The 25,443-nt window shown below is 45.3% G+C and overlaps 1 protein-coding gene across 1 annotated transcript in view; it reads right to left on the bottom strand.

The window, feature by feature from the left end:
- Positions 1 to 3,128: 3,128 nt before the first annotated feature.
- The window catches only part of LOC141144857 (serpin B5-like), an 86,604-nt gene continuing 64,289 nt past the window's right edge, over positions 3,129 to 25,443 (bottom strand). Inside the window, exon 7 of the mRNA XM_073630938.1 lies at positions 3,129 to 3,956. Coding sequence (XP_073487039.1) covers positions 3,561 to 3,956 — 396 coding nt within the window. The 3' untranslated portion in view covers positions 3,129 to 3,560. The remainder of the gene's footprint in view (positions 3,957 to 25,443) is intronic.

Raw genomic sequence — 25,443 nt, 5'->3', positions numbered from 1 at the left:
GGGGCGGCAAAATGAGATTTCGCCTAGGGTGTCAAAAATCCTTGCACCAGCCCTGCACACAGAGCAGGCTCAGCTCGGCCCCACCCCTGGCTCCCTCCTCACTGGCTGAGATTGACAGCAGTGGCCAATGGTCTAATGGATCCTGCTGCTGTGTCTGAGCGAATGAGGAAGGAGGGGACGGTGCACATTCCTGGTTCGAGATCAGGCTCAGGTAAGTACCAGGAGGGGCAAGGGGTGGGAACTGCATTCAGAAGGTTTTTTACATTAATGCAGAGAAAGCATTAAGGTAAAAAAAAAAAATCAACCTTTAGAACCATTTTAATCCTTGCAGTGAAGACGCAGCCTACTGTAAGCGATAATTTTCTAGTTTACCGGAGTTGAGCATTAAGCAATGTACAGTAGTCAAGTCTTGTACTCACCACAACCTGTGCCATTACAATGAAAGATCAGCAGCACAATGGTGAGGTTATCCATTTGCTCTATTATCCTATAAACATGTTCACTCTGTTAGATTGACTCTAGTGCACAGCAAAAGAGCACTGCAGCTTTGCCAATAAACTAAGTGTTGCAAAATTTTTGATAATAAAAATATTTTTTTCTAAAATTGTATTATACCCTTGATTTCTCTCTATCCAGCTGTTTATTTATTTTTTTCTTAAATATGAATATAGCTCCTTATTTACAAAGCTGGAAAATACATGGTCACATTATTTCGAAAAAATACCTTATCTAAGAGATGCACTTTTCTACAAGAGTAAAGCCTAGTACACATGTTGGGCAGACTTTTAGGCCACGTGCACTGCAGCCTGTCCAACAGGGGCATGACCGAAAAAGGTCTGCTGGTCGGCTCCCGTTCAGCCCTCTCAGATAATGGCTGAGAGGGCTGACCGGAGTGTTCTGGCGGGGGGCCATCACCCTGTCAGTACACAATTGCAGGGAAGATCGATGTACTAACATTGCATAGTTAGTACAGCGGCTCCTTCCGAGCTGTCAGTTTTTTTTTCGTTCAACCCTGCTGGGTTGAATGAAAAAAAACTAGTAGCGTGTACCAAGCTTTAGGTTTCCCAAAAAATGTAAAAATTACCATAAAGAACCTTCCCATAAGTTTAATTTTTTTTTCTGAATAGTGGTAAAAAGTCAGCTTTTCTTTCACTGAAATACTGTATTCTGGCCATAGATCACCTAACAGTTGTGAGGCAGAAGGTCAAAAAGACAGAATTGGTCAAGGTCCCAACGATGCAAATCACAATAACAAATGGCTACCTGGTGTTTAACTAAGCTTAGGCCTTGTAAGAAGTTAATTTAGCTTATAGCATATACTGTATATCACAATGCCGTAGTTTTGAAAAAAATGTATTGTTTGAAAATAACATGGTATATTATGAACGCTCTTGCCATGGAGACCTAGGAATAAGGGTGTTTTACTAAAATGATCACCTTTACAAGGTATATACAACACAATCATTTTAATCAAGGTCAAAGTGGGATATTTGTTGTACAGTACAATCTCTATTTACAGGCATCAATATTTCTCATCAAAACAGATGTTCATATTTGTTCCCTTTAATACTTTGCTTTCACACTGCTGATTGTTGGAACCTCTACAATCTCTGTATCTGCAATCTACCCTTTTATCACTGCTATCTTTAGACTTTTGTGACTTCAAGTGTATCTATAGACCAGAAGCAGGAGGTATTAAGCAAGTGCTCCTATGTTTAATAGTTTATTATTGTTGCCCATAACTTCTGGGTGTACCTATATATAGCTAACGACTCATGACAGAAGTATGTCTGCCCCCTTGTTGTTATCTTACATGTACTATAACTAAGTCTATATGCATGTGTGGTGGAAGCTTTGTTGCATGTTAGTAAGCAAACATGTTTATGGCAATAGAGTTTATATGTAATTCTTTTTATTTTAGTTAACCCTGTCCCCTTCTGGTAGTCATTATATTATTAGTTTTAACTCAGGGGTTATAAACCAGCATAGGCTAGAGCCAGGTTAGGCATTCTACGGCCACTTGGTAGACGTCCATTTGCATGACAGATTAGAAGCTACTAGGAAATAAGATACAGAGTGGATATATGAACTGTGAGTTCTAGTACCACACTACAGTTTCTTCCTGTGAGAAGCTGCATTCCAGGCTAGTTGGACAATGGCTGGGGGATCTCCTCTTTATCGCTAATCTTGTTTTCAGGTCTCTGACACCAAAACAGAAGCTACATCATGATAATTCTGCCGCATTCCGTCTGAAAAAAACCCTGACTATTTATACTGGTATATACAGTATGTGCACAATTACACTAAGACTCTTGTTGGGCCCTTTGCTGATAATACGTGTTTGTACCTTGAATGTATGTACCATTATTAATCTTTTATTATATAAAGATTGTTTTTTTTCCATACTGGTGTGCATCCTAATGTTATATGCTGAGTGCAGTAGCTCCTCTTCTGTCAATTACTGTTTACAGAGGCCCTGTCTGGGGTGGAGGCACAGCTAACTTTATTATTATCCTATATTTTCTTCCACTTATCGAAGGTTCTCATTCTCTTGTTTACCTACAGGTGTAGTCCTATTTAGGGGAGGCCAAAAGACGGTTACACATGCTTACTTAAAACAGTCTTGTCAGAGATATTTACTAAGCATCTGGCTGTAATCCTTGGTTTCTGCTGTATTTGAGTATTTAATTGGAAAGTGCATCCATTTAAGCGTGTTGAATTGGCTCCTTCAAAATTGCTGCTGAACACATCAAAATGCATAACAAAGCAAGTCACCCCCCCAGGTTGGCAGCCACAGACAAAAGGTGACCATCCTCTGATTAAGCTGATCAATCAGATTAGGTGATGATTCAGATAAGAAAATGGCTTCAAGCATTGATCAAACTTGGAGGAATTAGTGATAGCCACTCTGGATTTATTTTAACAAGTTTTCACTGTTTTACTATAAAGCTGGTGTCCTTATGCTCTTCTCCACTTTATTCAGTAGCCATAAAAATGCATAGGCATCCCAGCATGCATGTTTATAGTAGGATCTTTTAGAAGGTATATTTTTCTTCCGTTGCATTGTACTCATTCGTTTTAAACAGCCTTTATCATCTTTAACTATCTATAAAAATGGACACAAACGATTATATATGCCAATTTATTTAAAAATACCAAGTTAAATTACAAATTTATTTATCATATAAACACAAACCTAGGCGTGTCAATTTCTTTGGGTTTAATGTTTGTAGAAGAAGTAGTTCTGCACTAATTTACAATTTTAATATTGTATACAAAATGGCTTTTTGTGGCTTTAGTAAAACCACAGTTTAGTAATAGGAAGGTAATACATTAAAGCAGAACACCGCACAAAATGGATTGCTATGTCTCCACCCCTTTCATCTTAGGAAACAGAACTGCATCCTCAGCTGAAAAGCCAAGTATGGCCTACCAGAGTTTGAAAGACACAGTGGATTATCAGACTATGCCCCACTCCATCTATAATGGAAAAATACATTTAGTAGATGTCTGCTTTAAAAAAAATATTGGGTAGAATGAACTTAAGGGGATGTGCAACCTTAGCTAGGGCCACAATACCTGCCACAAAGAAGGATGCTTTGAGTTTTGTTGTGTTTTACAATAAAAATGAAAGGACTGTTGGCGATGCATTCTGTTTTGGGCATCAGGTATCTCTCTTTTGTCACATCTGGGGTTTCAATGCCATCCTCGTCTATTTCGATTGTTGCTTTGCATATTGCCAGAGATACTGATAATCCTTTAATGTCTGACATGCCAGAAAAATCAGCCGCCTCATCGTTGAAAGCATTCTTAATCCCCAGGCTATTCAGTGTGTCGTTCAGGTTATAACAACTTTCAATCTTGAATTTAGGCAAAGACAACTTTACTTTGCTGTTGGCCATCATACTGGGATTGGCCCAACGGGCATAGTTCTCATATGTGAGCTCCTTTTCCAGCTAGAACAGCAATTAAAGAAATATGTTACAGTATTAAATCATATAAAACATTTTTCAAATATATTATTTCTCCAAATCTATAAAGTCTTCAAGATTGGCAACGTAGATGTTCCCTTAAAATCCTGCTATGAAAGTTCTTGTTTAGACAATTCCTGTTATGTGATGACAACTGTCCTGCTCATGCATTGTTACTATGGGGTTGATTTACTAAAACTGGAGAGTGCAAAATCTGGTGCAGCTGTGCAAAAATAATCAATCAGTTTCCAGGTTTTTTTGTTAAAGCTTAATTGAACAAGCTGAAGATAGAAACTGATTGGTTTCTACGCACAGCTGCACCAGATTTTGCACTCTCCAGTTTTAGTAAATCGACCCGAATGTCACATGTGCCCTGGTGAACAGTGCCAACAGGCACAGTAAACTGTTGTGCAGAAGCTAGTCCAGAGCAATGATGTGGAGCCAATGCTGGAGCACGTGCATACAATGGGAGATGTGTGGGTGTGTTAGAGAGCTGCAGTACATGGGTGTGATGGAGGGCAAATATGGGTGTGATGGAATATTAAATATAATAACAACATATGCAGATTCTAAGTTCTAATAAGTGGTTACCAAGTACTACATTTGTGTGCAACAACTTCCAACTGAATAATTTGACAGCATGCTAGAATAGCTTTCAAATGCACATGACATTCAATGTGCCATTACACATGTCATATGACTATGCCAAGCAGGTTCAGAAGCCAGTGACTGCTTCCACAAGGCACACACTGTAGCTACATGCAGTTACAGTTTGCATATAACACAAAAAGCCCATGATCCCTATTTAATCCAGGGCTATATGACCTTATATATATGCATTAACGCAGATACTTGAGTATACACACATAAAGCCGTGTACAGCCATTGACTATTGTTGCCGGTGAGCAGCACCAGTGGGCTCCCTGGTAGGTAAATTCACTATATATAAAACCATATGGCCAGATACAGCCATGTGCAAGAGCCCTTATAGATTAATGTGAATATGTGACATATACAGTGGGTACGGAAAGTATTCAGACCCCCTTAAATTTTTCACTCTTTGTTATATTGCAGCCATTTGCTAAAATCATTTAAGTTCATTTTTTTCCCCATTAATGTACACACAGCACCCCATATTGACAGAAAAACACATAATTGTTGACATTTTTGCAGATTTATTAAAAAAGAAAAACTGAAATATCACATGGTCCTAAGTATTTAGACCCTTTGCTCAGTATTTATTAGAAGCACCCTTTTGATCTAATACAGCCATGAGTCTTTTTGGGAAAGATGCAACAAGTTTTTTCACACCTGGATTTGGGGATCCTCTGCCATTCCTCCTTGCAGATCCTCTCTAGTCCTGTCAGGTTGGATGGTAAACATTGGTGGACAGACATTTTTTCCTTGCATTTTCACGGATGGGTGTTTTTTCCTTGCTCATTCATGGACTAATACTTTGATGGGACTTTTTCTTTTGCATTACTCTTATGTTAAGTTTTATATATGTTTTTTTATGATTGTTCACTAGATTATGCCTCATATGAATTTTTCACCATTGATCACATGTTGATATGCTTATGAGACTCCGCCTTAGTTTTCTTCAAGTAGAAGAAAACGAGAAGACCTGGACAGCCACACACCGGAATGGATAAATCCGTCTTTTTATTCAAAATACAGGATCATGGGGTACACAAAACACGACTGTGGGGTGGTACAAAAATAGCTATACCCCATGTATGTGTACCCCATGATCCTGTATTTTGAAAAAAAAAAAAAGGAAAATTATCAAATACTTACCGTAATTTTCCTTTCCTGATGGACTCCATGGCAGCCTACGTGTGGGTTAACCCCGCCTCCTCTCCAATGCTATAGGACCCCCTACCCTATAAGATTGAGCTCACCTGTATAGACTGTGTTCCGTAACTAGCCTACTCTTGACCGATGGGTGGGAACTCCGTCTGCCATGGAGTCCATCAGGAAAGGAAAATTACGGTAAGTATTTGATAATAAATTTTCCTTTTTCCTAAAAGACTCCATGGCAGCCTACGTGTGGGAAATAACTAGCCAATCCACACGGGTGGGTATGCTGAACAGAAATAAATTTAATTTGACCCGTCAACAGACAGGATTTATTAAGCAAAGTTCACAGAAGATAGCGGAGCAGGCTCAATATAATAATGTGACGTTAAAGTTTTAATAGAGGCCCATGAGGCCGCCTGCAGATGACGTCTGGAGCCACGTTCCGGGCTGCTGCCTATGAAGCCGCTATACCCCTGGTAGAGCATGCCACTACTGCCTCCAAAGGAGCCAGGCCCCTAGCTCTATAAGCCTGTTGGATGAACTGGACAATCCAGGCCGTAGTCGCTCTGTTACTGCTAGAGTGCGGGACAGACAGGTAGTTAGAGCGTGAGAAGGAGGAAGTAACTTGCCGATATACTTTCAGAAATTTTGCCTATGATTAGAGAATGAAATTTTATTGGACCCCGGGGTCCTGAATGTAGGCAGGATGATTTCTGGAAACTTAAGGAACCCTGAGGGAACTTTGTATTTGAGCCGAGCCTAGGAATAAGGACCACCCGGTCCGGAAAAATGTCAGAAAAGGTTCTTCGTGACCTAGTTACCCGATCTTCTGGTACCCTTTTAGCCAAGGTAATGGCTACTAGGAAGGTGACTTTAGTAGAAAGGACTTCAATGGAAAGCGGGAGGATCCCATGATACTGATTTGAGACAGTGAGTTGAGAACAAGGGGAAGATCCCCTTTGGGAAAACTTGGTCTCCTTTGTGGTCCGAGTCTTGACGCCCCACTGAAGAACTGCTGGATTAAAGGGTGAACAGCCCATGATGTACCAGAGAAAGCCGACAAGGTTGAAGCTCAGACTCTAGGAGAGCCGATAAATAGAGATAGACCTAGACTGGAATGAAGGAAGCTGAGGATATCCTGAGCTTTTGGATTTCTACCTGAACCGTCCGTCGAAGATGAGAACCTGACCGACTTGGCCCATATTCAGCTATAAACTTTATTCAAGCACTTCTTCCTTGAGCTCATGAAGGAAAAAATAGTTAAATCAATCATTCTCAGATGTCTGTACATGAAGAGACCATTCATTGTTGTCTAACTGAGTGCGCAACAGGAAGTCCGCCTGGACGTTCTGGACACTGGGAATGAAGACTGCTGAAACGTTGGCCAGACATTTCTAAGCCCAAGACATGATGGACTAGACTTCTTGGAGCAGGATGGAGCTCCTGGTATCCCTTTGTCCCTTCCTGTGGGAGACCCATATTCAATAATACTGACTCCCCATCCAGGAGAAGGACTGAAGGGCATACCCAGCTGCCCGAAGGTCCAGGATATTCGAGCGCAGATTGAAAAGATGGGCATCCCACTTGGCTTGTGCAAGTTCCACCCTGCAGAGGGCCCCCCACCAGCCCTGTTGGCATCGGCTGTGACCGTGACTTCAGGAGACCGGAGCGATGGAGTGGTACTTGATAGAATTTTGCCTCACCAGAAGAGGCTGTTCTTCATCAATGATGTCATATGAGTCAACTGATTGACGTCTCCTGAATTCCATTGTTGAAGAGGCCCTGACTAAAAAGAGCGTACCATCCATAGGGCCCATTCGACCATGGGGATCGTAGAAACCACCGTACCTATAATTTTCAAGCACTGAAGCCTTCCGGCGTGCGGAGCTCAGAGACAGACAGATTCTCCCAAGGACGACTGGAATCTTCTCTACTGGAAGAGAGATGGTGTTCTCCATCATTGATGAACTGAGCCCCTAAGTATACCAAGCGCTGGACTGGTTCTGGCTGGCTTTCCTCTTGGTTTAGGAACCGCCCGAGTTCTATCAATATTTAGATAACTTGCTCCCTGTGGACCAGCAGCTGCTTTTTTTTTTTTTTTGACTAGGGACAACACCAAGAGATCGCCTAGGTAGTGGTACAAGTGTATCCCTTTGTTCGGCTGAGGGCCACCAAAGCCCGAAGGACTTTCGAGAATACTTGGAGAGAGCTTGTCAGCCAAAAAGTGGAGGCAGGTAAACTGCAGATGTTCTTGGCCAGCTTGGAACCAAAGGCATATGCAATAACCTCTGCACAGGAACGTGGAAATAAGAAACCTTCAAGTCTATTGAGATTAACCAATCTCCTGGTTGTGTAGCTTGCTGAATGGTCGCCAGATTCTTCGTTTTGGATAGATAAATCAGGACTAACACTGGGCACCAAGCACCGTTCCGTTCCTGAGCTAGGAAGAGAGAAGGAAGAATACCCCTCCAAACTCTCGCCGTTCGGGACAGGCACTGCTCCCTGTGTTTTCAGCGAATTCACGTAGGGCGTACACATTTGCATATCTCCTCTAACCATGGTAGCAGGGTAGAGATGAATCCGGGGAAAGGAGTGCCGCCGAAGGACTGTGCGTGACCTGATGAGACCGTCTTGATGGTCCACGAACCCCTTCCCGACCTGCCTGGGCAGGCCTAATCTCGAAATGACTTAGCCGGCTCGCAACCACTGGATACCTGGATCTTTGTGGGTTTTCAGAAGGGCGTCTGCCCCCTGCATCAATTACTTTTGAAGTTCCTGGCCAGGCCTGTACGAGCGTGCTTCTCATGAATGTCTAATGCTGCGTCTTCTGGGCTGGGGTCACTCCCAGTCAAACAGACGCCTATCTTAAATCAGCGAACCAAGGATGTAACCATAAGGTCGCTCGGCCGTAACCCAGGACAGCGTAGCCCCCAGGAAGTCCGTTGCCGGCTTCAATTCCTGAACTGTCAGGCCCATGGCTAGCTTTTCCCCCTTAGAATGGAGTACACATTTTCTGTCCAAGCTTCCATCGCCTTGGACAAGCTGCTAGGGACAGGACGGGTTTGCAAGTCATATCAGCTAACCCGTAAATTTTCACAAGACCTTGGACTATTCTCCTCTTGAGCCCGTCTCAAAGGATACGGTATCTTCTAGGAAAAAGGAGACGTGTTTAGCCAGGCAGTAGCAATAATGTAGCAGTAATGCTACGTCTATGAGGGGAGCATTTACCAGATGTTTCACCCCCTCTGCTTCGAAGGGATAAAGACTAGAGGTTTTACTTGACATGGAAGTTTTTCTTGTCCACTTTGCTCCTACAATTCCACTAAGAGCAGAAAGTCAGAACATTCCTTCCCCAGGTTATTCTCCTTTGCTTAGCTGATGAAGTGGAAGGCTCCTCCCACTTCAGGGCTTCTTTGACCACTATGACTAGTGGGGAAACCAGAGAGAAATCAAAAGCTCAGATGAATTCATCTCCTTTCAAATCACTGACTTAAGAGCCTGGGGAGGTATCGTAGGGCTGGAATAGGCCTGGTTCTTCCTGGGCCTCGTCAGCCAGGGAGCCAGATAGGGTGGTGGACTGGCTCCACGTGTATGTTGCATCCCACTCCTCTAGGGGTTGAAGAATCACACGCTTGATAAGAGACTCCATCTTATTTGTGTCTCTTGCTTTCCAGTCGCCCGGGCAAAAGATAGGTCACACGGTGACTTGCTCTCTGGGAGTCGTGTCCCACATCCCCAGCAGGCTCTGCGATCAGAGTGGCTGTCATGGCGGTGTGTACGGTGACTGGAGGAGGTATGGGAACATCTCCTTGTGGGAGGAGGAATGGGAATGTCTCCTCTGTTTAAAGGAGGGATGGAACATCTCCTTGCTGGAGGAGGAATGGGAACGTCTCCTCTGTTTAAAGGAGGAATGGAACATCTCCTTGTTGGAGGAAGAATGGGAACGTCTCCTCCGATTAAAGGAGGAATGAAAACATCTCCTTATTGGAGGAGGAATGGAACATCTCCTCTGTTTAAAGGAGGAATAGAACGTCTCCTTGTGGGAGGAGGAATGGGAACATCTCCTCTGTCTAAAGGAGGTATGGAAACATCTCCTTGTTGGAGGAGGAATGGGAACGTCTCCTCGGCTGTTGTGTTGTGGTCTGGCAAGGTCTCTGTCGTTCTGGACCACGACCTGAGGATCCAACCTGAAAGAACTGAAGGAGAAAATTGGGGGGGGGGGGGGGGGTTGGAGGCGAGATATGACAACAAAGTGCCACACTTGCAACTGTACCGCAACCCCTCCCTTCACCTGCACAAACCTTGTGCGTAAGGGCTGGCCCCATGAAGGCGGTGACTTGTCCATGACCTCTGGACAAAAACGTCACGAACAGATGGTCTGCAAAAAGGCCTGAAAATGCCAAATGTACTCAGAGCCAGGGAAGAAAAAGAACTTATCTGCCTCTCTTCCTTTTTATTTATTTTATTTTATTTATTTATTTTTAAAACAAAATGAATTTGTATCAACATTCACATATCTCCCTTCCTTTTAGGAAAAAAGGAATAAGAATGAAATAGACACTAAAATATGTAAAATACATATATGACATAATTCTCCCATATTCCTTCTCCTTTATTATTTATATATATAAGTATATATACACATATACATATTAATATTTATATATATTTTTCTTTTTTTTTTTCAACATTACGCACTTTCCTTTAAGAAAAAAGGGCACCAGGCAAAAAATACCTATTAAGGCAGACCAGGGCTGGGGAAAGCTGCTGCCTCTGCTCACTGCCTGGGAAGATCCTATTATGGCAGGAGCTAGAAGCCGCTTTTGAAATCCCCGCCCGTGACGTCACCGCCCCCCCACCTCGCGCCTGCGCTGTGGGGAGGCAGCCGAACTGCACCTGCGCGGCCGCCAGGGAGACCACCAATCTGCGCACACGCAAGCCAAGCCTCGCTTTCGCAGGAGCCCTGTGCATGCGCAGACGATGGCGGCGGCCGCGACCCGGATGCGCCGCGGCGAGCTGGAATGCAAAGCGCTCCAGCCACCATGAAGGGAATTGGGGACACAGTTTAGCTGAATTAAAGCATAGATGTGGCTATAGACAACACAGAAAACACAAAGGCGACTGCCATGGAAGAAAAATGAAGAAGAGGGTCGCAGACCTTGCCAGCCGTTGATGCTCCGGTCCTTCAGGCATACAGAGGCAGACTCCACTGCACCACTGGGGAATCTAGTGCCTAGGAAACTACACGCCTGCCTGTGGCTGGGCCCTGAGCTGCTTCGCATAAATGGTATGCCAAATCTTGGAAACATCCGACCGGACGTGAACAGTGTGTAGGTCCATTGGAGGAGGACAAAAAAGGAACACAGTCTATACAGGTGAGCTCAATCTTATAGGGTAGAGGGTCCTATAGCATTGGAGAGGAGGCGGGGTTAACCCACACGTAGGCTGCCATGGAGTCTGTCAGGAAAGATGGATTTATCCATTCCGGTGTGTGGCTGTCCAGTTCTTCTCGTTCTCTTCTACTTGCATCAGCATTTAGCCAGCACCTGGGGCTCTTCTCTTCCTGGAGGTAATGAAACACAAGCACTCTGGTTTAAGCCCCTCTTTGAGCGGAGGATCCCACATCATCTCGTTTAATTTCTGGACATTTAGTTTTCTTCAGTTACAACTTTTTCACATATTTTCAGCACTGCATCTTTTGTGTTTATATATAGCCATTTTTAGGTCTCTCCAGAGATGCTCAATTGGGTTTAGGTCAGGGCTCTGGCTGGGCCATTCAAGAACAGTCACAGAGTTGTTGTGAAGCCACTCCTTCATTATTTTAGCCGTGTGCTTAGGGTCATTGTCTTGTTGGAAGGTAAACCCTCTGCCCAGTCTGAGGTCCTGAGTACTCTGGAGAAGGTTTTCGTCCAGGATATCCCTGTTGGCCGCATTCATCTTTCCCTCGATTGCAACCAGTCGTCCTGTCCCTGCAGCTGAAAAACACCCCACAGCATGATGCTGCCACCACCATGCTTCACTGTTGGGACTGTATTGGACAGGTGATGAGCAGTGCCTGGTTTTCTCCACACATACCGCTTAGAATTAAGGCCACAAAGTTCTATCTTGGTCTCATCAGACCAGATAATCTTATTTCTCACCATCTTGGAGTCCTTCAGGTGTTTTTTAGCAAACTCCATGAGGGCCTTCATGTGTCTTGCACTGAGGAGAGGCTTCCGTCAGGCCACTCTGCCATAAAGCCCCGACTGGTGGAGGGGTCATTATCATGTTGGAATATTGCCCTGCGGCCCGTCTTCCAAAGGGAGGGGATCATGTTCTGCTTCAGTATGTCACATTACATGTTGGCATTCATGGTTCCCTCAATGAACTGTAGCTCCCGAATGGGGGCAGCAATAATGCAGCCCCAGACCATGACACTCCCACCACCATGCTTGACTGTAGGCAAGACTTACTTTTATTTGTACTCCTCACCTGGTTGCCGCCACACACGCTTGACACCATCTGAACTAAATAAGTTTATCTTGTTCTCATCAGACCACAGGACATGGTTCCAGTAATCCATGTCCTTGGTCTGCTTGTCTTCAGCAAACTGTTTGCGGGCTTTGTGCATCATAATCAGAAGAGGCTTCCTCCTGTGTGCGGCGTATGGTCTGAGCACTGACAGGCTGACCCCTTCAACCTCTGTAGCAATGCTGGCAGCACTCATACGTCTATTTCCCAAAGACAACCTCTGGATATGACGCTGAGCACGTGCACTCAACTTCTTTGGTCCACCATGGCAAGGCCTGTTCTGAGTGGAACCTGTCCTGTTAAACTGCTGTATGGTCTTGGCCACTGTGCTGCAGCTCAGTTTCAGGGTCTTGGCAATCTTCTTATAGGCCCTCTTTATGTAGAGCAACAATTCTTTTTTCAGAGTTCTTTGCCATGGGGTGCCATGTTGAACTTCCAGTGACCAGTAGGGATGGGCTATCTGTTCGAGTCGAACATGAGTTCAACTTGAACATTGGCTGTTCGCCAGTTCGCCGAACAGCAAACAATTTGGGGTGTTAGCGGCAAATTCGAAAAGCCGCGGAACACCCTTTAAAAGTCTATGGGAGAAATCTAAAGTGCTAATTTTAAGGTTAATATGCAAGTTATTGTCATAAAAAGTGTTTGGGGACCTGGATCCTGGCCCAGGGGACATGTATCAATGCAAAAAAAAGTTTTAAAAACGGACGTTTTTTTTGGGAGCAATGATTTTAATAATGCTTAAAGTGAAACAATAAAAGTGAAATATTCCTTTAAACTTCGTACCTGGGGGGTGTCTATAGTATGCCTGTAAAGTAGCGCATGTTTCCCGTGTTTATAACAGTCTGAGAGCAAAATGACATTTCTAAAGGAAAAAAAAGTAATTTAAAAGTACTAGCGTTAGTGCTGGCTATTAATGAATTGTCGGTCCCGACAATAAACATAAAAGTCATTGAAAGTCATTGACAAAAAAAATATGTGTGGGGGTCCCCCAAAATTCCATTACCAGGCCCTTCAGGTCTGGTATGGATATTAAGGGGAACTCTGCGCCAAATTTTTTTTTAAAATGGCGTGGGGTTCCCCCCAAAAATCCATACCAGACCTGAAGTCTGGTATGGATTTTAAGGGGAACTCTGCGCCAAAATTTTTAAAAAAATGGTGTGGGGTTCCCCCAAAAATCCACAAAGGGGACACCCAGATCCCCACCTTCCAGATTCCGATAAGCCCCCACAACCACCGGGCAAGGGTTGTGGGGATGAGGCCCTTGTCACCATCAACATGAGGACATCCTCCCCATGTTGTGGGCATGTGGCCTGGTACGGTTCAGGAGGGGGGCGCTCTCTCGCCCCCCCCCCCCCCCACACTTTTCCTGCGGCCTGCCAGGTTGCGTGCTCGGATAAGGGTCTGGTGTGGATTTTTTGGGGAATCCCACCCCATTTTTTTTTTATTTTGGCGCGAAGTTCCCCTTAACCACTTGCCGACCGCCGCACGACTATATACGTCGACAGAGCGGCACGGGCAGGCAAAAGGACGTATATGTACGTCCTTGCCTGCCCGCGGGTGGGGGGTCCGATCGGACCCCCCCCCGGTGCCTGCGGCGGTCGGCAAATCTCCCCCGGCGATCGGAGGTGAGGGGGAGGCCATCCATTCGTGGCCCCCCCCTCGCGATCGCTCTCAGCCAATGGGATCATTTCCCCGCCTCTGTATTGTACACAGAGGCAGAGGAAATGATGTCATCTCTCCTCGGCTCGGTATTTTCCGTTCCGGGCCGAGGAGAGAAGACTGCAATGTAAGTGCACCAACACACTACACACAGTAGAACATGCCAGGCACACTAAACACCCCGATCCCCCCCCCGATCGCCCCCCGATCCCCCCCCAATCACCCCCCCCCCCTGTCACAAACTGACACCAGCAGTTTTTTTTTTTTTTTTTTTTTTTTTTTTCTGATTACTGTATTGGTGTCAGTTTGTGACAGTTACAGTGTCAGGGCAGTGAGTGTTAGGCCCCCTGTAGGTCTAGGGTACCCCCCTAACCCCCCCTAATAAAGTTTTAACCCCTTGATCACCCCCTGTCACCAGTGTCGCTAAGCGATCATTTTTCTGATCGCTGTATTAGTGTCGCTGGTGATGCTAGTTAGGGACGTAAATATTTAGGTTCGCCGTCAGAGTTTTATAGCGACAGGGACCCCCATATACTATCTAATAAATGTTTTAACCCCTTGATTGCCCCCTAGTTAACCCTTTCACCACTGATCACTGTATAACTGTTACGTGTGACGCTGGTTAGTTTGTTTATTTTTTATAGTGTCAGGGCACCCGCCGTTTATTACCGAATAAAGATTTAGCCCCCTGATCGTCCGGCGGTGATATGCGTCGCCCCAGGCAGCGTCAGATTAGCGTCAGTACCGCTAACACCCACGCACGCAGCATACGCCTCCCTTAGTGGTATAGTATCTGATCGCATCAATATCTGATCCGATCAGATCTATACTAGCGTCCCCAGCAGTTTAGGGTTCCCAAAAACACCGTGTTAGCGGGATCAGCCCAGATACCTGCTAGCACCTGCGTTTTGCCCCTCCGCCCAGCTCGGCCCAGCCCACCCAAGTGCAGTATCGATCGATCACTGTCCCTTACAAAACACTAAACGCATAACTGCAGCGTTCGCAGAGTCAGGCCTGATCCCTGCGATCGCTAACAGTTTTTTTGGTAGCATTTTGGTGAAATGGCAAGCACCAGCCCCAGGCAGCGTCAGGTTAGTGCCAGTACCGCTAACACCCACGCACCGTACACCTCCCTTAGTGGTATAGTATCTGAACGCATCAATATCTGATCCGATCAGATCTATACTAGCGTCCCCAGCAGTTTAGGGTTCCCAAAAACGCAGTGTTAGCGGGATCAACCCAGATACCTGCTAGCACCTGCGTTTTACCCCTCCGCCCGGCCCAGCCCAGCCCACCCAAGTGCAGTATCGATCGATCACTGTCACTTACAAAACACTAAACGCATAACTGCAGCGTTCGCAGAGTCAGGCCTGATCCCTGCGATCGCTAACAGTTTTTTTTGTAGCGTTTTGGTGAACTGGCAAGCACCAGCCCCAGGCAGCGTCAGGTTAGTGCCAGTAGCGCTAACACCCACGCACGCACTGTACACCTCCCTTAGTGGTATAGTATCTGAACTGATCAATATCTGATCCGATCAGATCTATACTGGCGTCCCCAGCAGTTTAGGGTTCCCAAAAACGCAGTGTTAGCGGGATCAGCCCAGATACCTGCTAGCACCTGCGTTTTACCCCTCCGCCCGGCCCAGCCCAGCCCACCCAAGTGCAGTATCGATCGATCACTGTCACTTACAAAACACTAAATGCATAACTGCAGCGTTCGCAGAGTCAGGCCTGATCCCTGCGATCGTTAACAGTTTTTTTGGTAGCGTTTTGGTGAACTGGCAAGCGCCAGCGGCCTAGTACACCCCGGTCGTAGTCAAACCAGCACTGCAGTAACACTTGGTGACGTGGCGAGTCCCATAAGTGCAGTTCAAGCTGGTGAGGTGGCAAGCACAAATAGTGTCCCGCTGCCACCAAGAAGACAAACACAGGCCCGTCATGCCCATAGTGCCCTTCCTGCTGCATTCGCCAATCCTAATTGGGAACCCACCACTTCTGCAGCGCCCGTACTTCCCCCATTCACATCCCCAACCAAATGCAGTCGGCTGCATGAGAGGCATTTTTATGTCCTCCCGAGTACCCCTACCCGACGAACCCCCCCAAAAAAGATGTTGTGTCTGCAGCAAGCGCGGATATAGGCGTGACACCCGCTATTATTGTCCCTCCTGTCCTGACAATCCTGGTCTTTGCATTGGTGAATGTTTTGAACGCTACCATACACTAGTTGAGTATTAGCGTAGGGTACAGCATTGCACAGACTAGGACACACTTTCACAGGGTCTCCCAAGATGCCATCGCATTTTGAGAGACCCGAACCTGGAACCGGTTACAGTTATAAAAGTTACAGTTACAAAAAAAGTGTAAAAAAAAAAAAAAAAAAAAACAAACAAAAATATAAAATAAAAAATAATAGTTGTCGTTTTATTGTTCTCTCTCTATTCTCTCTCTCTCTATTCTCTCTATTGTTCTGCTCTTTTTTACTGTATTCTATTCTGCAATGTTTTATTGTTATTATGTTTTATCATGTTTGCTTTTCAGGTCTGCAATTTTTTATACTTTACCGTTTACTGTGCTTTATTGTTAACCATATTTTTGTCTTCAGGTACAGCATTCACGACTTTGAGTGGTTATACCAGAATGATGCTTGCAGGTTTAGGTATCATCTTGGTATCATTCTTTTCAGCCAGCAGTCGGCTTTCATGTAGAAGCAATCCTAGCGGCTAATTAGCCTCTAGACTGCTTTTACAAGCAGTGGGAGAGAATGCCCCCCCCCCCCCCCCACCGTCTTCCGTGTTTTTCTCTGGCTCTCCTGTCTCAACAGGGAACCTGAGAATGCAGCCGGTGATTCAGCCAGCTGACCATAGACCTGATCAGAGACCAGAGTGGCTCCAAACATCTCTATGGCCTAAGAAACTGGAAGCTACGAGCATTTTATGACTTAGATTTCGCCGGATGTAAATAGCGCCATTGGGAAATTGGGGAAGCATTTTATCACACCAATCTTGGTGTGGTCAGATGCTTTGAGGGCAGAGGAGAAATCTAGGGTCTAATAGACCCCAATTTTTTCAAAAAAGAGTACCTGTCACTACCTATTGCTATCATAGGGGATATTTACATTCCCTGAGATAACAATAAAAATGATTAAAAAAAAAAAAAAATGAAAGGAACAGTTTTAAAATAAGATAAAAAAGCAAAAAAATAATAAAGAAAAAAAAAAAAAAAAAAAAAAAGCACCCCTGTCCCCCCTGCTCTCGCGCTAAGGCGAACGCAAGCGTCGGTCTGGCGTCAAATGTAAACAGCAATTGCACCATGCATGTGAGGTATCACCGCGACGGTCAGATCGAGGGCAGTAATTTTAGCAGTAGACCTCCTCTGTAAATCTAAAGTGGTAACCTGTAAAGGCTTTTAAAGGCTTTTAAAAATGTATTTATTTTGTTGTCACTGCACGTTTGTGCGCAATTGTAAAGCATGTCATGTTTGGTATCCATGTACTCGGCCTAAGATCATCTTTTTTATTTCATCAAACATTTGGGCAATATAGTGTGTTTTAGTGCATTAAAATGTAAAAAAGTGTGTTTTTTCCCCAAAAAATGCGTTTGAAAAATCGCTGCGCAAATACTGTGTGAAAAAAAAAAATTAAACACCCACCATTTTAATCTGTAGGGCATTTGCTTTAAAAAAATATATAATGTGTGGGGGTTCAAAGTAATTTTCTTGCAAAAAAAAATAATTTTTTCATGTAATCAAAAAGTGTCAGAAAGGGCTTTGTCTTCAAGTGGTTAGAAGAGTGGGTGATGTGTGACATAAGCTTCTAAATGTTGTGCATAAAATGCCAGGACAGTTCAAACCCCCCCAAATGACCCCATTTTGGAAAGTAGACACCCCAAGCTATTTGCTGAGAGGCATGTCGAGTCCATGGAATATTTTATATTGTGACACAAGTTGCGGGAAAGAGACAAATTATTATTATTTTTTTTTTTTTTTGCACAAAGTTGTCACTAAATGATATATTGCTCAAACATGCCATGGGAATATGTGAAATTACACCCCAAAATACATTCTGTTGCTTCTCCTGAGTACGGGGATACCACATGTGTGAGACTTTTTGGGAGCCTAGCCACGTATGGGACCCCGAAAACCAAGCACCGCCTTCAGGCTTTCTAAGGGCGTAAATTTTTGATTTCACTCTTCACTGCCTATCACAGTCTCGGAGGCCATGGAATGCCCAGGTGGCACAAACCCCCCCCAAATGACCCCATTTTGGAAAGTAGACACCCCAAGCTATTTGCTGAGAGGTATAGTGAGTATTTTGCAGACCTCACTTTTTGTCACAAAGTTTTGAAAATTAAAAAAAGAAAAAAAAAATTTTTTTTTTTGTCTTTCTTCATTTTCAAAAACAAATGAGAGCTGCAAAATACTCACCATGCCTCTCAGCAAATAGCTTGGGGTGTCTACTTTCCAAAATGGGGTCATTTGGGGGGGGGGTTTGTGCCACCTGGGCATTCCATGGCCTCCGAAACTGTGATAGGCAGTGAAGAGTGAAATCAAAAATGTACACCCTTAGAAATCCTGAAGGCGGTGATTGGTTTTCGGGGTCCCGTACGCGGCTAGGCTCCTAAAAAGTCCCACACATGTGGTATCCCCGTACTCAAGAGAAGCAGCAGAATGTATTTTGGGGTGCAATTCCACATATGCCCATGACCTGTGTGAGCAATATATCATTTAGTGACAACTTTGTGCAAAAAAAAAAAAAAAAAAAAAATAAATTGTCACTTTCCCGCAACTTGTGTCAAAATATAAAATATTCCATGGACTCAACATGCCTCTCAGCAAATAGCTTGGGGTGTCTACTTTCCAAAATGGGGTCATTTGGGGGGGGTTTGTGCCATCTGGGCATTTTATGGCCTTCAAAACTGTGATAGGTAGTGAGGAGTAAAATCAAAAATGTACGCCCTTAGAAATCCTGAAGGCAGTGATTGGTTTTCGGGGCCCCGTATGCGGCTAGGCTCCCAAAAAGTCCCACACATGTGGTATCCCCATACTCAGGAGAAGCAGCTAAATGTATTTTGGGGTGCAATTCCACATAGGCCCATGGCCTGTGTGAGCAATATATCATTTAGTGACAACTTTTTGTAATTTTTTTTTTTTTTTTTTTTTTTTTTCATTATTTAATCACTTGGGACAAAAAAAATGAATATTCAATGGGCTCAACATGCCTCTCAGCAATTTCCTTGGGGTGTCTACTTTCCAAAATGGGGTCATTTGTGGGGGTTTTGTACTGCCCTGTCATTTTAGCACCTCAAGAAATGACATAGGCAGTCATAAATTAAAGACTGTGTAAATTCCAGAAAATGTACCCTAGTTTGTAGGCGCTATAACTTTTGCGCAAACCAATAAATATACACTTATTGACATTTTTTTTACCAAAGACATGTGGCCAAATACATTTTGGCCTAAATGTATGACTAAAATTGAGTTTATTGGATTTTTTTTAGAACAAAAAGTAGAAAATATCATTTTTTTTCAAAATTTTCGGTCTTTTTCCGTGTATAGCGCAAAAAATAAAAACGGCAGAGGTGATCAAATACCATCAAAAGAAAGCTCTATTTGTGGGAAGAAAAGGACGCAAATTTCGTTTGGTTACAGCATTGCATGACCGCGCAATTAGCAGTTAAAGCGACGCAGTGCCAAATTGTAAAAAGTGCTCTGGTCAGGAAGGGGGTAAATCCTTCCGGGGCTGAAGTGGTTAAAATCCATACCAGACCTGAAGGGCCTGGTAATGGAATTTTGGGGCACCCCCACCCATTTTTTTTTTTTCAATGACTTTCAATGACTTTTATGTGTATTGTCGGGACTGCCAATTGATTAATAGCCGTCACTAGCGCTAGTACTTTTAAATGATTTTTTTTTCCTTTAGAAATGTCATTTTGCTCTCGGACTGTTATAAACACAGGAAACATGCGTTACTTTACAGGCATGCTATAGACACCCCCCAGGTATGAAATTTAAAGGAATATTTCTATTTTATTGTTTCACTTTAAGCATTATTAAAATCACTGCTCCCGAAAAAATGGCCGTTTTTAAAACTTTTTTTGCATTGATACATGTCCCCTGGGGCAGGACCCAGGTCCCCAAACACCTTTTATGACAATAACTTGCATATAAACCTTAAAAATTTGCACTTTTGATTTTTCATGTTCGTGTCCCATAGACTTTAACGGTGTTCACGTGTTCGAACAAATTTTTTGCCTGTTCGCATGTTCTAGATGCCAACCGAACAGGGGGGTATTCGGCCCATCCCTAGTCAGTACATTAGGTGTGATCAATTTTCAATGATTTGCACCATAGCTTGTAGACACTGATTTGGGTATTTTTACCAAATTATGTAGCAGTATAAATTTTGGCCCAAAATTTATGAACAAAAATTACTTATTTGCTAAATTTTATCATAGAAACTAAAAAAAAAAAAGTGTTTTTTTTTTCACAATTTTCACTCTTTTCTCACTTATTTCGCAAAAAATAAAAAACCTAGTGGTGATTAAATACCACCAAAAGAAAGTATGAAACAAATGATACAAATGTTGTTTGGGTACAGTGTTGCATGGCTGAGTAATTGGCATTCAAAGTGCAAGAGCACTGAAAGCTGAAAATTGGTCTGGGCGGGAAGGGTGTATAAGTGCCCTGTATTGAAACGGTTAAATACCCAGGGTCAGCCCAGCTGGGGGGGAGTTGGAGTTGTTCAGAGCTTGGAGATAGAATGCTAGTCTGTCGGGGCCTTTGAGGGAGCTCCCCAGTCTGGATGGGGGTGACCTTGGGCCTGGGCCCGAGTGTGGACACAGCCCTTTCAAGAAATTGTGAAGGTGTTCTGGACAGGAGGAGCAAAGAGGACAACAGGAAAGAGCACTGCTGGGCAGGACTCCAAGGAGAGGAACAACTGGTCGCAGCCAGGAGAGGGCTGGTGAGTGACCAGGGGTGGACTGACAACTCATGGGGCCCCCGGGCAATCGAAGATTATGGGGCCACATACTATACACACACACACAGTATACAATCACACAGTATATACTGTGTCCCTGGTCCATACTGTCTATTGGCTGTCCCTGGTCCATACTGTCCCTGTTTTTACTGAGGCTGGCAACCCTGATGGGGCCCCCTAGTGGCCCAGGGCCCTCGGGCTGTGCCCGAGTGGCTCAATGGTCAGCCCGCCCCTGTGAGTGACATGGACAGTCAGGAGGACTGGGGAGGCACGCCTGAGAGGACTGGGAGCATGCAGTCTGGGATGGGTGCAGAGCCAGCAGTGTGGACTGTGGTGTCATGGGCAGTGGAGAAGGGCAGCTGCAGCCAGGAGGGCTGGCAGGGCCTAAAGATGGTTTACTTGGCTTAATAACTGAAATTAGGGCAGGCTGACAGGTGGGCCACAACACTTAGCAGCCCTTACGAAGATACCGCTACATATATATTTTTACATATTCCCAACAAGTTTTTATTGATTTTAGTAGCTGCAGACACTGTAAAGAAGCGTATCCTCAAGTTGATAGGAGAAACACTTAAGTAATTACAGTTATTCTCTATTCTCTCCCTAGCTTAGTTTACAATGCCCCCCTTCTTTCCAGTGCATCTGCTAAATGAATACATTAGAAATTAGAAGGATGGAAGGCTGCCAACTCACTGCTGAGAGGGCAAAATTAGCGGAGCTGCTGGTAGAAGAACTTGAAGGACTTTAGTGCTTATGCTGTGAAATCTGAGGATGAATTCCTCCACCATGCTTGCAGCTACAGAGTTCAGCAAGGCCTCATTTCACAGCTCATTTACTGCTTGTTATGCATATGAAAAATACTTAACCACTTGCTTACTGGGCACTTAAACTCCCCTCCTGCCAGTGGTGTATTTAGGTTTTGTGCTGCCCTAGGCCTGACTAAACGCATGCACCCCCCTAATTTAAATACGACCCACCCCATCCTGCCAAGGCCACACCCCTTCCTGTTTAAGACCCACCCTATCATCTGTAAACAACACCCCTTCCTCTTTAGGCTCATTTGGCACCTTTCAGGGGGGAACGGGTACCTGTTTCTGACAGGTACCCTTCCCCACTTCTGGGAGACTGCGCTGTCCCCTCTGAAGTTTGCCCCCCCTCCTCATTCCTCCACTGGGCCATTCAGAAAGTGCAACGTGCTTCGCGCATGTGCAGTAGGGAACCGGTCGGTTTCCCTTACCATGAATGATAGTGGCAAAACCCGAGAGCCAATCCGAAAATCGGCTGAGGTGTCGACATCGCTGGATCCCTGGACAGGTAAGTGTTCTAATATTAAAAGTCAGCAGCTACAGTATTTTTAGCTGCTGAGTTTTAATGCTATCACGGGGGGTCTCACTGTGCCCATCAATTGCAGCCTCACTGTGCCCCGTCAAACGCAGTCACTGTGCCCATCAAATGCAGCCACTGTGCCCCATCAATTGCAGCCACTGTGCCCCATCAATTGCAGCCACTGTGCCCCATCAATTGCAGCCACTGTGCCCCATCAATTGCAGCCACTGTGCCCCATCAATTGCAGCCACTGTGCCCCATCAATTGCAGCCACTGTGCCCCATCAATTGCAGCCACTGTGCCCCATCAAACGCAGCCACTGTGCCCCATCAAACGCAGCCACTGTGCCCCATCAAACGCAGCCACTGTGCCCCATCAAACACAGCCACTGTGCCCCATCAAACACAGCCACTGTGCCCCATCAAACACAGCCACTGTGCCCCATCAAACACAGCCACTGTGCCCCATCAAACACAGCCACTGTGCCCCATCAAACGCAGCCACTGTGCCCTCAAACGCAGCCACTGTGCCATCAAATGTAGCCATTGTGCCATCAAACGCAGCCATTGTGCCCTCAAACGCAGCCACTGTGCCCATCAATTGCAGCCACTGTGCCCATCAAACGCAGCCATTGTGCCATCAAACGTAGCCATTGTGCCATCAAACGCAGCCACTGTGCCATCAAACGTAGCCATTGTGCCCTCAAACGCAGCCATTGTGCCCTCAAACGCAGCCACTGTGCCAAACGTAGCCATTGTGCCCTCAAACGTAGCCATTGTGCCCTCAAACGCAGCCACTGTGCCCCATCAAACGCAGCCACTGTGCCCCATCAAACGCAGCCACTGTGCCCATCAAACGCAGCCACTGTGCCCCATCAAACGCAGCCACTGTGCCCCATCAAACGCAGTCACTGTGCCCCATCAAACGCAGCCACTGTGCCCATCAAACGCAGCCACTGTGCCCATCAAACGCAGCCACTGTGCCATCAAACGTAGCCATTGTGCCATCAAACGCAGCCATTGTGCCCTCAAACGCAGCCACTGTGCCCATCAATTGCAGCCACTGTGCCCATCAAACGCAGCCATTGTGCCATCAAACGTAGCCATTGTGCCATCAAACGCAGCCACTGTGCCATCAAACGTAGCCATTGTGCCATCAAATGCAGCCATTGTGCCCTCAAACGCAGCCACTGTGCCATCAAACGTAGCCATTGTGCCATCAAACGTAGCCATTGTGCCATCAAACGCAGCCATTGTGCCATCAAACGTAGCCATTGTGCCCATCAAATGAAGCCACCATGCCCATCAAACGCAGCCACTGTGCCCATCAAATGAAGCCACGGTGCCCATCAAACGCAGCCATTGTGCCATCAAATGTAGCCATTGTGCCCTCAAATGCAGCCACTGTGCCCATCAAATGCTGCCACTGTGCCCATCAAATGCAGCCACTGTGCTATCAAATGCAGCCACTGTGCTATCAAATGCAGCCACTGCGCCCATCAAATGAAGCCACCGTGCCCATCAAATGCAGCCATTGTGCCATCAAACGTAGCCATTGTGCCCTCAAATGCAGCCACTGTGCCCATCAAATGCAGCCATTGTGCCCTCAAACGCAGCCACTGTGTCCATCAAATGCAGCCACTGTGCCCATCAAATTCTGCCAGTGCCCATCAAATGCTGCCAGTGCCCATCAAATTCTGCCAGTGCCCATCAAATGCTGCCAGTGTCCATAACACTGATATACTTTATTAAAACACTGTACCTGCTGTCCTGGGGGTTTCCCTCGTGCTCCTCTCTCTCCTCCTGACGTCACAGCCCCAGGGCCGAGGAGAAGATGCAGTGCAGGGGAGGGTAGGCGGAGCTTAAGGCTCCACCTGTCACCTGTTGCTTATGGGGGCGCGAGTGACACGCCGCCCCCCCGCATGAGATAAAGCCCCCCCACCCGTCTTGCTGATTCCCGGCTCCCGCTGCCGCCTCCCGCACACTTGCAGCCCACGGCGGCCGGCTTTCTGTAGCGGCGCCGTGGTGTATGGGCGTGCTTGTCAGAGAGTAGGGGGGCGTGAGATACATGCCCCCATCCTCTGCCAAGCACGCCCATACACAGTGGCGCCGCTACAGAAAGCCGGCCGCCGTGGGGCTGCAAGTGTGCGGGAGGCGGCAGCGGGAGTCGGGAATCAGCAAGACGGGTGGGGGGGCTTTATCTCATGCGGGGGGGCGGCCCTTTTTGCTGCCCCCCGCAAAGTGCCGCCCTAGGCCTAGGCCTTGTCGGCCTAGGCCAAAACACAGCCCTGCCTCCTGCCCAGACCAATTTCCAGCTTTCGGCGCTCTCACACTTTGAATGACAATTACTCAGTCATGTAATACTGTACCCAAATGAATTTTTTGTCCTTTTTTTCATACAAATAGAGCTTTCTTTTAGTGGTATTTGATTAGATTTTTTGCGTTATAAATGAAAAAAGACCGAAAATTTTGAAAAAAAAAAGAAGTTTTCTTAGTTTCTGTGATAAAATTTTGCAAATTACTAATTTTTCTTCATAAATTTTGGCCACAATTTATACTGCTACATATCTTTGGTAAAAATTACCCAAATTAGTGGATATCATTTGGTCTTTGTGAAAGATAGAGAGTCTACAAGCTGTGATGCAAATCATAAAAAAATTGATCACACTTGATGTACTGACGGCCTCAATTCTTGCGACCCGAACAAGCCAGGAAAGTAAAAATACCCCCCATATGACCCTTTTTTGAAAGTAGACATTGCAAGGTATTTAGTAAGATGCATGGTGAGCTTTTTGATGTTGTCATTTTTTCCCACAATTCTTTGCAAAATGAAGGTTTTTTTCTTTTTTTTCCCCACAAAATTGTCATTATAATAGGTATTTCTCTCACATGGCATGTATATACCACAAATAACACCCCAAAATACATTCTGCTACTCCTCCTGAGTATTACGATACCACATGTGTTGGACTTTTTCACAGCCTGGCCACATAGAGAGGCCCAACATGCAGGGAGAACCATCAGGTGTTCTAGGAGCATAAATTACACATCTAGTTGACTACCTATTACATTTTTGAAGGCCCTGGAGCACCAGGACAATGACACGTGACACTGACGTGGCATTGATGACAGATGGCACTGATACGTGCAGATGGCAGTGGGGACAGATGGCACTGACGTCACTTTTTTTTCGTTTTTTTTTT

The sequence above is a fragment of the Aquarana catesbeiana genome, linkage group LG05 (assembly GCF_042186555.1).
Source record: "Aquarana catesbeiana isolate 2022-GZ linkage group LG05, ASM4218655v1, whole genome shotgun sequence".
Lineage (NCBI taxonomy): Eukaryota > Metazoa > Chordata > Amphibia > Anura > Ranidae > Aquarana > Aquarana catesbeiana.
The sequence above is the reverse complement of the archived record's forward strand: the minus strand, read 5'-3'. Positions and strand labels throughout refer to the sequence as shown.